This window comes from Lutra lutra, chromosome 10, assembly GCF_902655055.1.
Source record: "Lutra lutra chromosome 10, mLutLut1.2, whole genome shotgun sequence".
In the NCBI taxonomy this organism is placed as follows: Eukaryota; Metazoa; Chordata; class Mammalia; order Carnivora; family Mustelidae; genus Lutra; species Lutra lutra.
Genome location: NC_062287.1, coordinates 53,462,368 through 53,479,538, shown reverse-complemented (window position 1 = coordinate 53,479,538; position 17,171 = coordinate 53,462,368). Strand labels below are relative to the sequence as shown.

The 17,171-nt window shown below is 54.9% G+C and overlaps 1 protein-coding gene across 1 annotated transcript in view; it reads left to right on the top strand.

The window, feature by feature from the left end:
* Nucleotides 1-14,442, top strand: part of MYO7A (myosin VIIA) — an 84,588-nt gene extending 70,146 nt beyond the window's left edge. Inside the window, exons 35-48 of the mRNA XM_047692779.1 lie at nucleotides 696-886; nucleotides 1,559-1,683; nucleotides 2,312-2,469; nucleotides 3,425-3,578; nucleotides 4,662-4,817; nucleotides 5,338-5,443; nucleotides 6,545-6,658; nucleotides 7,715-7,802; nucleotides 7,979-8,085; nucleotides 10,314-10,499; nucleotides 10,931-11,047; nucleotides 12,108-12,191; nucleotides 13,111-13,230; nucleotides 13,833-14,442. Coding sequence (XP_047548735.1) covers nucleotides 696-886; nucleotides 1,559-1,683; nucleotides 2,312-2,469; nucleotides 3,425-3,578; nucleotides 4,662-4,817; nucleotides 5,338-5,443; nucleotides 6,545-6,658; nucleotides 7,715-7,802; nucleotides 7,979-8,085; nucleotides 10,314-10,499; nucleotides 10,931-11,047; nucleotides 12,108-12,191; nucleotides 13,111-13,230; nucleotides 13,833-13,922 — 1,796 coding nt within the window. The 3' untranslated portion in view covers nucleotides 13,923-14,442. The remainder of the gene's footprint in view (nucleotides 1-695; nucleotides 887-1,558; nucleotides 1,684-2,311; nucleotides 2,470-3,424; nucleotides 3,579-4,661; nucleotides 4,818-5,337; nucleotides 5,444-6,544; nucleotides 6,659-7,714; nucleotides 7,803-7,978; nucleotides 8,086-10,313; nucleotides 10,500-10,930; nucleotides 11,048-12,107; nucleotides 12,192-13,110; nucleotides 13,231-13,832) is intronic.
* The last annotated feature ends 2,729 nt before the right edge of the window (nucleotides 14,443-17,171 follow it).

The window sequence follows — 17,171 nt, the reverse complement described above, 5'->3', positions numbered from 1 at the left end:
CCTCCTCAGTAGTCTCCAAACACCCACTGCCTTCAAGTGATGACATCAGTAATAGCTACTCTCACTGAGCCCTCCCCAGGCCTCCAAGGCTCTGGGCAGAGTTTGGAAAGGACAGAGGTAAAATGGACTCTGGCCCTCCTCTCAGCTGGGAGAGGAGCTGGAAACCGTCCCTGTGACAGTGCAGTGACCAGGGAAGCCCAGAGCCTCTGGGTGGCTGGAGGGGAGGCCCCCAGGCAGCCTGGGGCTCAGGGAGGAGGTATGTGTGGGCAGAGTGTTTGAGGCAGAGAGGAGAGGACAGACCCAGTACAGAGCCTGGAGAAAACACGGCAAGTCTGGGAACTGCAGATAGTGTGGTTTGGCTGCAATAGGTGAGGAAAGGGAGGAAAGGCAAGAAGCGAAGGGGAAGAAGGCAGGAAACCCAGCCCATAACAGCCCTGTGAGCATGTTGAAGAGGGTGGGCTTTCTTCCCAGGGCAATGGGGAGCCACGGAAGGCTTTTGAGCACAGGAGTATCCCCTTCCAATGGCCATGTCTGTGTGAAGGGTTATGGCAAGGTGGAGGCAGGGTGACCAGCAAGCAGACGTGAGAGAGGCAGGGCCTCAGTTATTCAGTGGGGAGGGACAGCTTATAGGTCATCAACCCAAATAAAGATGTTCCAATCCAGCCTCTCTCTCTGCCCCCACCTCTGCCTCCCAGCGGGGGAGGAGTCGGGTTTCCTCAGCTTTGCCAAGGGAGATCTCATCATCCTGGACCATGACACAGGAGAGCAGGTCATGAACTCAGGCTGGGCCAACGGCATCAATGAGAGGACCAAGCAGCGTGGGGACTTCCCCACCGACTGCGTGTATGTCATGCCCACTGTCACCTTGCCACCGCAGGAGATTGTGGTATGTGGCTTGGGGGTGGCAGATGGATAGGAGTGTCCTCCGGGTCTCTCTTTGTCTCCTTTCCATATCTGTAAAATGGAGTGAGGAATTATAATAGATTTATGGTCTGCAGGTCCTGTGAAGAAGATCTGGGGGTCTTACAGGACCACAAACTTTGAGCTGGGGAAGCTGTCAAACCTGTGCTAGGTGGCGAGGGGCCTAGAAATTGCATCAGATGAGGAACTGCTGGGGGTGAGGGATGTGAGGAGAGTGGGGAAGGGAAGCATCACCTTGCACTGCCTGTGAGCAGAGCTGGGAAGGGAGGCCATGGCCCTTCTGGATTGCAGCCCTGAAGACTCAGAGCCCGGCTTTGCAGGCAGTTGCGAGCTAGGCACTGCTGACTGGGCAGTTCTCTCACCACATCCCCTACTTCAGCCAGGCTCTATGACAGCCCTGGCTTGCTTCGGACATAGGATATTCAGGAAAGGATCCTGAGTCCAGCATGATGGAGGCCGCAGTAGCTTCAGAGATCCCAAAGAGGGAAAGGACTCCTGGGGTCAGAATGGGGATGAGGGTCAGCCCCATGGCAGCAATCTTCCCCAGCCCCAGTCCAGGTGACTCAGCTTTACCGTGTTGATCCCGGGGGGCCCCAGGTGAAGAGCTGACCTCAGACTCCTGTTTCTTGGTTTCTAGGCCTTGGTCACCATGACCCCTGACCAGAGACAGGACGTTATCCGCCTCTTGCAGCTGCGGACAGCAGAGCCCGAGGTGCGCGCCAAGCCCTACACGCTGGAGGAATTTTCCTACGACTATTTCAGGTGATGGGGAAAGCGTAGAGGGGGACTAGGACAGTGAGCCATGGGCTTCTGTTACTCTAGTCTGTGTGGTGGGGTTGCCTTGGGATGCTCCTGCCTGGGGGCAGGGACAGTGTCAGAGGGAGCAGGGGAACAGTTTATTGAGGTAATCCTTCTTGTGTCATTTTTTTCTTCTTCCATTTAACATATTGCCCTGTGGTGTGGCCATCCCAGGCGGGGTCCTGGGCACTCATGACCAGTGCCTGCCTCACCAACTCACAGTTGAGGTGGGGAGCTAGGCACAAAATTGGGCAGCTGTGATTGTGTGTGCCCAGCATCATGGTGGGGATGCTGGGGGATGGGGGTGGGGTTGCAAGACAGGCTTTCTGGAGGAGGTGGCATCTGAGCTGAGCTATATAGGGGGTGACCCAGCAAGGCCAGAGCAGAGAAAGCAGAGAGGAACAGAGGGGAGGAGGCCATGGAAGCGGGCAGGGCTGGCTTTCTAGCTGAGAATGTAAGGTCCAGGGAGGGCTGATGACTCACCCCAGGTCAGTCTGTACAGCAGGAAGAGTAGGGCCTTCTGCCTCCATACACAGGTGGGAGAGGGGTGGGTCTTACAACCTGGGGGTCAGTGCCAACTGTGTTGTGTCAGGCCCCCACCCAAGCACACGCTGAGCCGGGTGATGGTATCCAAGGCCCGTGGCAAGGACCGGCTGTGGAGCCACACTCGGGAACCACTCAAGCAGGCACTGCTTAAGAAGATCCTGGGCAGTGAGGAGCTCTCGCAGGAGGCCTGCATGGCCTTCATCGATATCCGCACCTGTGCGCGTGGGCACCATGGGCCCCAAGGAGGAGGACTTCCGGGGACGGGGGTCGCCAGGCCCCTGCCTCTAGGGTTTCCATCCAGATACCTACTTCCTTCTGAGGGCCCTAGCTGGGTTGTGGGCAGTGTGGAGGGATGCAGCTCCATTTGCCTGACACCAACAATGTATGAGGGGCAGCCTCATCCATGGTCTCCTCTGACCCTGTTCTTTGGTTCACAGATGTGTACCGTGTCATGTGCTAGGCCAGGCATGGAGACATAGCTGTGATCAGGCCCTGTCCCTGGCCTCATGGTGCTTACAGCTAAAAAGGGCAGACATGCTGATCAGGACCGTGCTGTGATGGGGCAGAACTGATGAGGGCTTGGAGGAGGGCAGGATGGCCTTCCTGGAAGAACGGGTATCGAGGCTGAGATCTGAGGACTGAGCAGGCCCTAGTCAGTCAAAGGGGAGATGAGTGGGGAGTGTTCCAGATGAATGAGCATGCCCGGATGGCCTGAATCACAGAATGATGCAGCATGGGTGGAGGGCAGAGGTCTAGAAGGAAATCTGAAGATGTAGGCTAACTAACGAAGGGTTCCCAAGTCCCGCTAAGAAACTTGGACTGTATCCCAAGGCCATGAGGAGCCCCTACGTGATAGGATGGCACAGTCAGATTTGTGATTTGGAACATCCGCCCTGGTTGCTGTGAGGACTTTGGATGTGGGGTGGGGATGAGGTGGGATCGCTGGTGAGGTGGTGGTCAGAGGAGTGGAGGAGAGGGAGGGCAGTCAGCATAGAGAGTGGGGTGGGTGGGTCAAGCCCATCTCCTGAGTGAGTAGTCTGAGGCCCAGGGTCACACACTTGGGTGGGGGCAGACCCTGTTAAAGAGTGTGGCCTGCTGGGTCAGTGTCCCCCACCCCCTGCTCCCACTGGTTATAAGCCCTTCCTTGACGGCTCCCCACCCGTGCTCAAGTACATGGGCGACTACCCATCCAAGAGGACGCGCTCGGTCAATGAGCTCACTGACCAGATCTTTGAGGGGGCCCTAAAGGCCGAGCCCCTGAAGGATGAGGTGTACGTGCAGATCCTGAAGCAGCTGACCGACAACCACATCAGGTGGGTGGGAGTGGTAGGCGGGTGAGGGACGTCTTCCCCCACTAGTGCTCACACCATGACAGGGAGTGCCCTCCCTCCCGAGGCAGCAGCTCGCCCACCTGGCAGCAATCCTTCCTCAGGACAGGGAGCTGCCCTTGGGCCCCCTCACGTCCCACCTCTGCCTCAAGGCCCGAGGTCAAGAACCAAGAGGTGGTGGCTGCGCCCTCAGAATCTGTCCTTCTCAAAGTTTAACAGCACCAGCTCCTCCTAAACTTCCTGCCACTCACTACCGAACCTCCTCTTGACACCCCTACCCAGCCCAGACTCCACTGTCGGCCTGCAGGTTCTGCCCACGAGCCAGTGTCCCAGCCTGGCATGGGCTGTGTCCTGCTGGCCGGCAGCTGGAAGCTCTGGCTGAGAGCTCGCACAAGCTGAAGGGGCTGAGTCCCAGAGTGTGTTACTTTCTCCCTGCTGGGCCGGTCCTCGGCAGGAAGGGGATGTCAGGCCCATGCTAAGTCTCAGAGACCGAGAGAAGCCCCACCCTTATGCTCAGATCCCCAGCTCCCTTCTCAGCTTTGCCATTTTCTGCCCCTCTTACAAAATTTACCACTCCATCATACATCAGATTGCTTCACGCTGCCAAACCACAGCCAGCATTTATCTCCTTTTTGGTGTACCAGAATTTTTCCTCCTCCTAGAAGCCCTCTGTGCTTCTCTCCTATCAGGCCCAAGGAGCTCAGAGTGGTGCCTGAGGGAGCCCAGGGCCTGGTCTAACTCTGTGCTATTCAAGAATCCATGAGTTAAAGAGCTTCTGCCAGAACAAGGATCACACACTGCTTCCTTCATAGCGAAGTCTCGCCGGGAAACAAAATCTTAGCTGGACCAAGACTGCTTGGTTGACACAGCTGGCTTTCATTCCGGCACAAGCACTGGCCGGCTGGCCGTGTCGCCGCTCACGGTGTGGCCCACCGCACTCTGACTAGCACTAGCAGGGTCTGGCTGTCAGGGAGCTGGGTCGCGGCCGGCGTGCGGTGCCACGGTGAGGAGCCAAGGGATGTGCTGCTCCTCGGGGCCCTCAGACCCCTGGCTGGCCTCTTCCGGCAGGTACAGCGAGGAGCGGGGCTGGGAGCTGCTCTGGCTGTGCACGGGCCTCTTCCCACCCAGCAACATCCTCCTGCCGCATGTGCAGCGCTTCCTGCAGTCCCGCAAGCACGGCCCGCTCGCCCTCGACTGCCTGCAGCGCCTCCAGAAAGCCCTGAGGTACAGCCCCGCGGAGTGGAGGCAGCAGGCAGAGAGCTCAGGGCAGGGGCTGGGAGGTGTTCCCAGCCACCCCAGACCTGTGGGTGTCCCTTGGGGATGAGGACGTGACCACACAGCAGGTGGGACGTGTCCCTGGGGTAGCACAGCTGCCAGCCAGCCTGAGGTTGCAGCTCGTGGTGCCCACTCGGGACATACTTGGTGTCTGGCTGCTCGGAGGGGCTGAGGCAGGCCTTGTAGTCTGCTGGGGAGGCAGGCCCCTGGGCCACACCTCCTGTTCTGCAAAGCCCCCTCCGCCTCGTTCCGTCCCCTCCACAGCCCTAGGTGGGGTGCTCTTCTCCTCTCATCCTACAGTTGAGGAACTGAAGGCTCTGAGAGGTTATGTGACTGTCACCTGGTAGGAAGTGGTGGACAGAAATTAGAATTGGGGTCTGGCTCCAAAGGTCCCCCTGGTCCCTGGTCCCCATGGCCCAAAGAACCTGCTGCCTCCTGACTGCTCCTCCATCCCTCTCCTGGTTTTCAGAAATGGGTCCCGGAAGTATCCCCCACACCTGGTGGAGGTGGAGGCCATTCAGCACAAAACCACGCAGATTTTCCACAAGGTCTACTTCCCTGATGACACCGATGAGGTGAGGGCCTCTGGCTTCTTGGTCACTGGATGCTCCTGAAGGGCCAGGCTGAGGACACAGGGAGCAGTCCTGATGCCTCTCCCCTGCCTTCCCCACATGTGCCCCCACCCTCCTGCTCCTCAGCAGAGTCAGGGCTCAGCTGAGGGCTAGAGACTCCTGAGTCAGGAGGCGTGGGGTTCCCAGTCCGACCTCCTGTTGTCTCCAGCAGCTTCCCTCTCTCCTAGGAGTCTCTGGCTCAGAGAAAAGTGCTCTCTGCCTCAGAGCTGAGGTCTGTGCTGGTGCCACCTTCCTCCTGTTGGCTCTGTACCTGGGCACAGGCCCACCTGCCCCTGCCCCCTGCCGCCCAAGCCTCCCCATTGCCCTGAGCCCACTTCTCTGCAGGCCCCTTCCTTCCTCCTCCCCGGCCTGGTTGTGGGTCTCCTTGACCAAAGGTCCTGTCTGTCTTCCCATTGTGCCCATTAAGTCAGGCTGCTTGACTGCTGCTCCCTGCTCCATCTTAGCACAGGGGCCCATTCAGATGAGAGTCCAGCACTGAAACTTCTAGCTTAAAAAGCAGTTTTAAAAACTTTAGAGACTAGAAACTCAGAAATGCCATAATAGGATTCCAGTGACCAGGACAACAAATCAACAAATCCTTTCCTGTCCTTCCAGTGGAAGGTTAAATGAAGCAGTGCCCTGACCTCCACCCAGGCTCCTTCCCCTCTCTCCTCTTTCCTCCCTTTCTGGAATTTGCTTTCTTCTTCCTCCAGCCTCTCTCCTCCCAAACACCCTGCCCATCTGTGCTCCCTGGGCTCTCACCCCCATGCTTGCATAGCCAGGCCCAGAACCCTGGAAGCACAGGCCAAGTCTGTGTGGGGGGCAGGGAGGACACAATCTGGGAAGATCCAGACAGGAGTTGACTTCTTCCTTTTCTTAAATGCCATGCCCAGCTCTAGACCCATGGGGAAACACCTCTCTTAGAGGGTGGCCTCCATGGGAGGGGAGGGGAGAGGATGGGAGGCGACGGGAATTTAGTTGCAGGCACAGACAGAGGGATGCAAGAGGCCCCAGCAGGGGCCTTGCTAGAGCCAAGTAACTGCACCTTCTCTCAACACTCCCCAGGCCTTTGAGGTGGAGTCCAGCACTAAGGCCAAAGACTTCTGCCAGAACATCGCGGCCCGGCTGCTCCTCAAGTCCTCAGAGGGATTCAGCCTCTTTGTCAAAATTGCAGACAAGGTGGGTTGTGGATCACTGGCTTCCTATCAGGCCACTGTCGGTCTGTCTGTTGGAACATTTGCTTGGGCTATAGGAGCTAGGAGCTTGTGGGGCAGCAGGGAGGGGAGAGAGAATGGGGGAGGGAGGAGAGGAGAGGAGAGAGTTGTGCTTGCATGTGGCATCGGGGTCCCTCTCCTCCTTATGTACCCTTACTTATAGCAGCTTCCTTCAAATCTCGCTCTTCTGGCGCATAGCAGAGCACAGCCTCGAAACTCTTGGGAGCCACGTGGTACTTTATGTTCTGGATACACCAGGCTCAGCACTCTGCCACAACACACATGTACTTTCCAGATTTGATTTGACTGGTCCCTCAGCAGCCTTGCTGAGACCGATTAACCCTCGAAATAACCCTTGAAAGGAGGGTGATTATCCCTCACCTAACAGATCACAAAACCTGGACTCAGAAAGGTTAAGTAACTCATCCAAAGTCGCACAGCAAGGATGCAGACCCAGGCAGGTCAGACTCCAAGGCACAGGCCCCTGTCACCATAACATACCGTTCTCCCCCGCTTCTGTGTCCGTGGGGGTCAAGGGCCCAGTTTTAAAACCTCTTCTCGTGGGAAGGCTTCTGTCACCCATCAGGTACATCAGGGGCTCACCCACAGTTTCCTGTGCACCCATGTCTGTCTCATTTCACAACTGTCCCCATACCAGACATGGGGAACCTGGAGGGGATCTCAGTGAGATCCTGGACCCAGAGGAGCTTGGAGCCTGTGGGAAGAGCAGGTCACGGATGCTGCAGAATGTCCAAGGCGGGGACTGGGCCCCATTCTTGGCCTTTTCCCCAGGGTCTAGGGAGGTGTGTAGTCAGTCTTTGCTGAATAACAAATGGAATGACTGTCACTCTGGGCAGGAAGTAGGCTGTGTTCTGGAGACATTCAATAGGCACAGTCAGGGCAGGGCAGGACACCCCTTCTGGCTGTAAGAAGAGCCACCAGGAGGACCTTGGGTGGGAGAGTGAGAAAATTCAGTACTGCTGGAACTAAAATGAGTGGACTGCAATGCACATGTCCCTAGGTCATCAGTGTCCCTGAGAATGACTTCTTCTTCGACTTTGTTCGACACCTGACAGACTGGATAAAGAAAGCGAGGCCTGTCAAGGATGGTAACGTGAGGCCAGGTCCTGGGATCACATGAGGCCTGGAGCGGGGCAGGTGCTGGCTCAGAGCCATACTGCGAGGTCCACCTGGGTGGGACCCGAGCTCAGGCCTCCTCCAGGGCTGGTGCTGGGTGACCCTCTGTGCTGGGACCCCCTGGGTGACCGCCCACCTTCTGCCACAGGAATCGTGCCCTCGCTCACCTACCAGGTGTTCTTCATGAAGAAGCTGTGGACAACCACAGTGCCCGGGAAGGACCCAATGGCCGATTCCATCTTCCATTATTACCAGGTGAGCCCCCTCGCCCCTCTCTGCAGTGGCTGCCTCCATGCACTTCTGTTCTTGCCAGAAGAGGGGTCTGTAACCACAAGGGCCCCAAGAGATTCCTGCTGGGATCCTCGGGACTGGCTCCATCTCACACTCTTCTTCTTCCTCAGGGCCTTGTACTTTCTTCTGAGCTCTTAATCCCCACCTGTTCACACCCTTCTCTCGCTGAGGAGCTGTCCTCTGAATTAATTCCAGGGTCTGCTGCTCTACCTGGGTGTATCTGGGTGTATCTGAGGCCTGTGTGAATCTGTAAACCCTTTCCAGCACAAGCATGTGCCTGCGGGAAGCCGGGGCTGGCAGCAGGGGGGAGCCCTCTCTTCTGTATCTGGCACTTTTCACTCATTTTGCCCTTCCAGCAAACCCCAACAAGCAGGCATATTCCCATTTTATAGAGGGAGAAACTGAGATGCAGAGAGATTAAGTGATGTAATTACGATGACAGGGCCGGTGGAACTGGGGTTTGATTCTGTGATTTCACAATGGCAGACTCCGCAATCTTTTCTGGGCTAGCCCATTTACCTTTACCGTTTACCTGTGGGGCAAACGGAGGAGGATGCTGGGAGGCTAGAGGAGGCAGGGCTGGGGGCTGCTACAGTAAAGAGAACCTTGGCCTGGGAGTCTGCAAGACTCCTTCACACATGAGCTCCGCCTCTCCCCACAGTGCCCATGTAGTTACTGGCAACATGAATGTCAGCTGTCAGTTCCCCCAAGGCAGAAACCCACATTAGCCTGACAACTCCCTCTCCCCCCTTTCCCCTGTCCCAAATCATTCACCTGATGACTTCACCACCCAAATCTCTCTTAAACCCATCCACATCTCTCCATTACCACCTGTACCCACTCTGGTCAGTCAGTCGTCTTCTCTTGTCTAGATGCCAGTAACATTTCCCCTGACCTCCCCTGCCCATTTTTACCCTCTTCGAATCCATTCTCCACAGGAGCTCATCATGCTTTCGGGACCCCTCTCAGTGGCTTCCCATGGCTCCCAAGGTAGAATCCTAAATCCTGACTGTGGCCCTGCATGGGGGTGCCACTAGCTACTTCTGCTGCCTTATCTTATATCCAGCACCCCATTATTCAAGTTCTCAGGTGTGCTAGGGAGGCTTTGTAACATTCTCTCTTTGAAAAGCTCTTCCCTAGGTTCTTTCCTTCACCTACAGAGCTTTTAGATGTTTTTTCAATCATAAGGGAGGTCTTCCGTCTTCCCAAGACTAATCCATTCAACTAGTTATATGCTGTTATAGCACAGAGAAGATTCCATCAAAGATGATAATTATACATTGACTTGGGGGGATGGTTGTTCTTGACTACAACTACAAGTTCTAGGAGAGTAGGGAGGGTATATGTTGTTGCTTAAAGGGCCTGGCTCATAGTAGATGCTCATTGAGTCTGTGTCGGTTTGCTGGATGGGTGAATAGGCAGCGACTCAGTGAATGAATGGGTGAGAGAATGGATGGTGAATGAACGTATGGTGGCCCTTGGGGGGCGGATAGATGGACAAATGGGAAGTGGATGTGGGTAGGTGGAACCATCTTGGTGGACGGATGGGTATGGATGGGTAGATAGGTGGATGAGTAGATGAAAAGGTAAATGGGTAATAATTGACTCAGGTTTCTAATCTGCAGTGTGTCCTTAGGCCAGCCTCAGTTTCCCTGTGCTTCAAAGAGTGGGTGAGACAGTTGTGAGGCTGTGGGCAGTGTTGGCCCTTTAGAAGCTTCGTCTCTGCTTTTGGTCCACTCTTCATTCTCCGTTACTCTGTTTCTGGGTCTGGAAGTTCAAAGTGGGGAAGAGGCTGGTGCTGCTGATGAAACCAGCCGGTCTCCAGGGAATACAATGGGAGGAGGAGGCCAGCCTGAGAGGCTTTTCTCAAGGAAGGACAGGCTTAGAAGGTTAGGGGTGTGGAACAGTCTCAGGTTCTCCAGCTGGTCACTTGCTGAAATGCAGGGAGAGGAAAGAATATTCATACGTGGCTTTGCTTTCTGACTGTAATGGGCTGCATCTGCGCAGGCATGACTCCTCCTTCCCTGTGCTGTGCCGTCTTCCATGGGGGCACAGTGTCAGCTGAGGCTTGGGAGACAGGCCCAAATGTGGGGTAAGGCCATGGAGCCGGCTCGGGCTGGTGTGGGGGGGGGGCGGGGGGCACCTGCTTCCTCCAGTTCCTTGCGCACCTACGCCCTGCTCTGCCCTGGCAGGAGCTGCCCAAATACCTCCGGGGCTACCACAAGTGCACGCGGGAGGAAGTACTGCAGCTGGGGGCCCTTATCTACAGGGTCAAGTTCGAGGAGGACAAGTCCTACTTCCCCAGTATCCCCAAGCTGCTACGGGAGCTGGTGCCCCAGGACCTCATCCGGCAGATCTCCCCTGATGACTGGAAGCGGGTGAGTATGGAGGAGGCAGCAGGACTAGGGACACTGCTGAATGGGTCTCTGGGCCCCCCACGGGTCAGGGGAAAGGTGCTGGCCAACAGCCCAAGGAAGTCTCTCTTGTGGCCCCTGTGCATGAGGGTGACACCTTTCCATCTTCCCTTCCACTTGCTTTAGTATCCAGTCTTCCAGGCAAAGGACTCACCTGGCTGCTTGGGAGAAATCTGTTCTATCCTGGTTACCATGGTGACCTGATTGCACTTGATACTCTTTGGCCTACTTGCTTAGGGGAGGGCGTGGAAAGGAGGGAGATCAGGATTCCATTAACTGGGATAAGAGGGGAGCCCTTCCTGGCCTCTAGGACCCCCAGGCCCTATCCCACCTGCTAACAGTGCAGGTGGGATAGGAGTGACGGGAGAAGCCTCTGACCCATGCTCCCCCGGCAGTCTATCGTCGCCTACTTCAACAAGCATGCAGGGAAGTCCAAGGAGGAAGCCAAGCTAGCCTTCCTAAAGCTCATCTTCAAGTGGCCCACCTTTGGTTCAGCTTTCTTTGAGGTGAAGGTACGTTATGGGTGGCTTCTCAAGTGTGGGGAGTCAAGGAGTGGGGGCAAGAAGGCACAGAAACTCCTCCCCAGGACCGTGGGAAGCAGCCACGGCCTCTGCCACCTGCGCTGGCAAGGAAAGGAGGGAAATACCCTCAGCTTTGTACCACCTAGGTGTTTCAGCCTGGGGATGAGGAACCACCAGGAGCTCAGCCTGGGAGGGGAGGCAGATAGGTAATGGAGAATGAACTGTGCTGTGTGTGACAAGGGGGGAGTCCTCATCAAGGTGGGGGAGTCTCAGAGGCCTACCCAGACTGTGAAGGCTGAGGGGGCAACACCTGCATTTTCCTGGAAGACCCTGGGGAGAGCTCCTGGCAGAGGGCCTAGCATGAGCACAGGAAGTGCAAGTGGTTGTGTATGGATGGGCGTAGGGTATGAGGCACACAGACTGGTAAGGCAGCTTGGCAAACAGGCAAGGGGGTTGGGTTTCCTCCTGCAGGTGGTGGCTGACCCTGTAGGGTTCTGAACAGTTTTGATGGGGCCAGAAGTGCATTCTGACTGCAGGGTGGGGTGGGGGTGGGCCTAAGAGGCAGGGGCGAGGCAGGAAAATGGTGGACAGGCTGGCAGAAGTGTGGGGATAGGTCGGGATGGAGAGAAGGGGATGGCTTGGTTACATACCTTGGAAGGGGGCCTTTGGAGAAGTCTGGCTGTGCAAGGAAGAAAGGGAGGCACAGAGATAAGCTGGAGGCAGGGGTAGGGTTCAGAGAGGGTTTTTAAATATGAAAGACATTTGGGCTGAGAGAGGAGATAGCCCAGACTCCTAGAGGAGCAGGAGTGAAGGGATAAACTGTCACCAGGAAGAGTGGGGGATGGGGTCATTTGGGGACCCATAAAGGGACCTGGGTGGCACCGAGGGTCCAGCAGAGGTGGGAACCATGAGGCTGTGGCAGGGTTGCCAGCTCTGCTACATGCCTGGCATGGAGCCGGCAGCAAGAGAGGGCAACTTAGTCCTAGCACCCAGCTTTTCCTGCTCTGGGCTGCCCCAGCTAGAGGTGATGGTTTCTGGCTCTCTTTGCTAGCAAACTACGGAGCCAAACTTCCCTGAGATCCTCTTAATTGCCATCAATAAGTACGGGGTCAGCCTCATCGATCCCAGAACCAAGGTGAGTACTGACCGGGGAGAGCAGGGGTGGGGAAGTGGACTTCTCTGCCTGCACCTCTAACAACAGTCTCAGGACCCAACCCCCAAAGAGCCCCTGCCAGCCACCATCCTCACTTGATCTGCCCTCTTGGCCACCCATCTTGAGAGGCTGTGTTTGCTTTGTCCATTTCCTTGCCTGCTCCATCAAAACTGCTCTCCTAGAGTTATTAGCCAACGCCTTGCTACTCAGTCCAATGAACTTTTTAGTACTTGGCCTGTAAGCATCACTGGACCCTATCAACCACCCCTTCCTTCAACAGTGCTCTCTGTCCCTATTGGTCAGGATGGCAGGCTGCATGCTAGCAGGGGAGGGGGGCAGGGTGTAACCACTGCTCACATCCATGGGCCAGAGCAGTCCTCACCAAGGGAACCAGGAAGCACAGTCCTACTACATACCCAGGAAGGATACAACTGGACCATTGGCCACCACCTTCCGCTTGTGCTCATGTGCCCCACATTCCTGGTTTTTCTCTTATCTCTCTTGGTCATTCTTCTCACATACTTTAATGGGATTCTTCTCCACCCATACATATCATGCTCCAGAGGCTGTCCTTGTCACCTTCCTCCTCAGGACCCCCTCATTCATGATCACCATTGCAGATTCTTCCAGCCTTTTCAATTTCCAGTTCCAGCTCCACATGCCCCACAGCCTCCCAGACTTCCCTGGGTGTCCCACCATCTGGCCCCAAATGAGGCAAGGAGGCCAGAGATATCTGCTTCCCCCAGCAGCTCCATGGCAGAGCTGGCTTCTATCTTCTTGCTCCTTATCTTGTCTGAGGGCCCAAGGCTTTTCCGGTGGGTGGTATCTGTGGGCTAGAACTCAGGGAAGTGAGGCCAAAGGGTCCAGACGGTGCAGCTTCAGACTTTCTCTGCTTCCCCAGGACATCTTGACCACTCATCCCTTCACCAAGATCTCCAACTGGAGCAGTGGCAACACCTACTTCCACATCACCATTGGGAACCTGGTGCGTGGGAGCAAACTGCTCTGTGAGACATCATTGGTGAGAACTCTTCTGTTTAGGCCTGGTGGGCTTCCCTGCTTTGCCTATAGCTCCAGCTATCATCTGTCTCCAGAACAGACAAGAGAGTGCCTGGCTTGGCCTGAGATTAGGATCAAGGATCAGACTGGGCCAAAGTCAGGTCACTTTGAGGCTCAGCTTAGGTCTGGGAAAGGGGCTTAATTTGGGGCTGAGGAACAGACCCCTCATTTAATAATTATTTGTCGAGTGACTTTAGTACTAATCTGGGGACTGACACTTTAGCCCCTGAGTTCAACAGTGGACCCATTAGCAATGAGGTTTCTTCGACTGAGCCAAACTTCAAAGGCATGGCTCAACTGGTAGAGCCTTTAGAGTCAGCAGTATTTAAGAGATCTATAAGCCAGGGCCTTCACGTGGGGTCCTAACAACTTAGAACCTTAGAGATCTGGTGGGATGAGTCCATCCCGTCAGGTGTACAGCTGGGGAGACTGAGTCCAGAGTAGGACAGGATTCTCCTTTGTCCAGGGCTCTGCCCTCTGCAGTTTCCTGGGAGGGTTCTGGGTCTCAGTGCACTGGTCCTGTCACACTTTTTGCTGTGTTTATCTTCTTGTTGCTGTTTCCAGGGCTACAAGATGGATGACCTCCTGACTTCCTATATTAGTCAGATGCTTACGGCCATGAGCAAACAGCGGGGCTCCAGGAGTGGCAAGTGAACAGTGAGGGAGGTGGTGCTGGCTCGGGCCCATTAGCTACCTCTGCAGGTGGGGGAGGACTTTGCCATTTGGGCAGGGAGGCTGGGCCAGGTGGCCACCACTGATTATACCAACTTGGCTTCCTATCCTTCTTCCAGCGAGGCAGACTTGCTGGGATGCAGAACTCCCCTTGATCTACTGCTGAGGGTTGGTTCTAGTCCCAGCTTGCCGTGGCCTTCCCAGTTGTAAGAGCCTGTGCTCCTTGGATGCCTTTCTTAGACCCGTCCTACCATGTGACCTCTTTTGACTCTCTGTGCACCACTGCAACAGGGAATCAAAAGGACAACTTGGTTCTCCGTACTGGGACCAACCAAACCAAGAATATTCTGAAACCTAAGGGACTGGCTTAATTCCTGTACATCCAGGACCCTCAGCTGGGATGGGGGAGACAGACCACTTTTATATATTGTAGTGTGAGTGCTGAGCCCCTTTGCTGGTTTCCCCTGATCACCTCAAGGTATAAAGTATGTGTTTAATCTTCTGACCCTATAGTGTCCTTGCTGGGGGAAGGGGAGAGAGTGGGGGAGTGTGTATGGGACAAAGACAGGGCCCTGGGGGGAGTGGCCTGTGTAAGTATCTCCTTAGTCTGTGTGTGGAGGGCTAAGCTTGTCGGGGTTTGGGGGTAGGGGTGCCTGAGCCCAAGGCGGGCTTGAAAGGGGCGTAAAGGGACTGGCTGGGACCAGGGTGAGGTGGGAGGAAATGTTGGGACATTAGTCTGAGAGGTAGGGACCTAAGTGTGCAGGGGCTGGGGATCTAGAGGAGGAATCAGCTTCTGGGCCCTAACTAGGGCCAGTGGAGCCAGAGTGGCCCTTGCATCTGGTCAGAAACATCTCCTTAGTTCCCAAGAAAGATAGTGCTTTGGATTAAAACCCCCATGTCCTGAGAGTGCCTATAAAATGTTACTTTGTGACCAGGAGGACACAAGCAAGTTGGGCTATCTGGGACGGTATGGGGGTGGGGTCTTCAGACAGGGAAGGTGTCATGTGGGGGTGGGGCATCCTCCTAGACTGTGGCTAGGAGGAGCGCCTGCCTAGAAAAGCAACAGTGGAGAATCCTCTTGAAGAGGGCATGTTTCTGATCAGCCCCAAAGGTCCCCTAATACTGCAGCAGAGCAGAATCCTTAAGTGTCTTGGGTCCTCTGCATCTGGATGCCCAAACACTCCACAGGGAATGCTATTCCCAGGCCACCTGTGTGGGAGGGGCTGCTTATGACAATGGAGGACTCAAACCAGACAGCCCTGCTTCCCGGGATGACCATGTGCTGTTGGAGACAGCTTTGCCCCACCAATGTTCACACGGTTCTGCAGGAAGCCCAGGATCAATCTGAACCAGAAGAAAGGTACTGTGATGGTCTGCCCCAACACCGTCATATCGATGGAGATACAGAAGCTCAGAGAAAGAGTGTGAATAGGTAAAAGTCACATGGAACTCAGTTCACAGCTTCTAACATTTAGCTCTCAGACACAAGGGGCTCTAGATGCTTGTTCTATGCTCTAGCTCCCCTTCAAGGCCTAGGGCTGGTGGGTGGGCACAGAATTATGCCCATGATCTCACTGCACACTAGATCACTGTGTGTGTGTGTGTGATGGGGGTAGGGGGGATAAGTTCTTTCTTTCTCCTAATTCATAATCATGCCTATGCTACTTCTCATTCACTGACTCAGGACAGCATCACTTTTACACTCATCCCCTAGTCTCTGTCAGCCTGAGTGATCACACAGGGGCCCAAATAATACATCATTTACTTTCTGGGTTCCCGAGAGGTTGCCTTTATTCCCATGCTCATGTGCACAAAGCCATTCCTTTAGCAGGGAGTACCATGAAGGGTTAGGATGAGAAACCCTGTAACATCAGAGAACTAGCTCCAGCTCCAAGACCACAACTCTCTTGTTCCCCTCCCCCTTGAGATGCATTCTTTATGGAAGGCACTAGACCAGAATGGTCATCCTGAGAGCCTCAATGGCCCTTCTGCACTCCTTTCTTGACTACTCCCCACCATCCCCACACTTACGCACAGAGAGGAAGAGGGAGGAGAAAGCAAGGTATGACTAAATTTTCTCCAAAGGCATCCTGTAGGAGGAGGAGGACATGCTAGAAAAGGAATGCACTATAGAAAAGGATTCCTGGCAGGAGGTTAAATCCGATGGGGGTCTCCTGGGATTTTCAGGATGGAGGCCTCGTTGGTGGGCACTGTGAATCCCAGGGTTTCTGTGGCAGGGGGGTCAATGTGATTCAGTGGAGGGGGTCTGTCGGATGATGCCCCTGGGGGAGAACATTGGTGGTTAGATGTTCTTCTTAGGGAACGCTGGTGGGTTGACTTTCCCCCTGGGGGATACTGGTGGTTTGATCTTCCCCCTGTGGGACCCCAGTGGTTTGATCTCCCCCTTGGGGGACACTGGTAGTTAGATCTCCTTGGGGGACATCGGTGGCTTGACCTTCCCCTGGTGGGGTCACTGGTGGTTTCATATCCTCCTTGGAGGGATAGTGCTGGTCTGAGGGCCTCATGCTTGGGGGCTTCTGTGACACAGAGGGAGTTTGGATATCTGAAAGTTTTAGTAATTGAGGGTGGCTGGAAGGTGGCCATGGTCCAGGGATATCCCGTGACTCATTTTCTATGTCAGGGGCTGGTTCCTGAGTATCTGTAGGGGATAGAAAAGACATAACACTCTTTAGTGTCACTTCCCCATCTGTGCGCTGTGTGGTGAACTTACAGTCATCTCTTAAGTGTTAGAACCACCCTCACTCCCTTAGGCTCATTCTTCTAAAATCCTCCCCGAAGATTTTGGGCAAACTTTTAAGTGGCCCTCCAATTCTGCCTGGGGCAGAAAAAGTCCATTATGGAAGAGTATGGAAGCTCCAAAGGAAGCTCTCTAAAAGTAGCATTTGCTTAAAGAATACATATTTTACAATAATTGCTTTCAAATCAGTATAGAGAGAAAAAGGAACATGTTTCGCCACTAGAATGGGAGCCTATTGAGGCCAGAGACCTTTGACTTGCTTACCACTATATCCCTGGTACCCAAAAAATGTCACATACTAGGTGCTTGATAAATATTTTTTGGCTAATTGACTGATGGAAAAACTGGCATTAGAGGGCGCCTGGGTGGCTCAGTGGGTTAAAGCCTCTGCTTTCGGCTTAGGTTGTGATCTCTGGGTCCTGAGATCGAGCCCCGCATCAGGCTCTCTGCTCGGCAGGGAGCCTGCTTCCCCC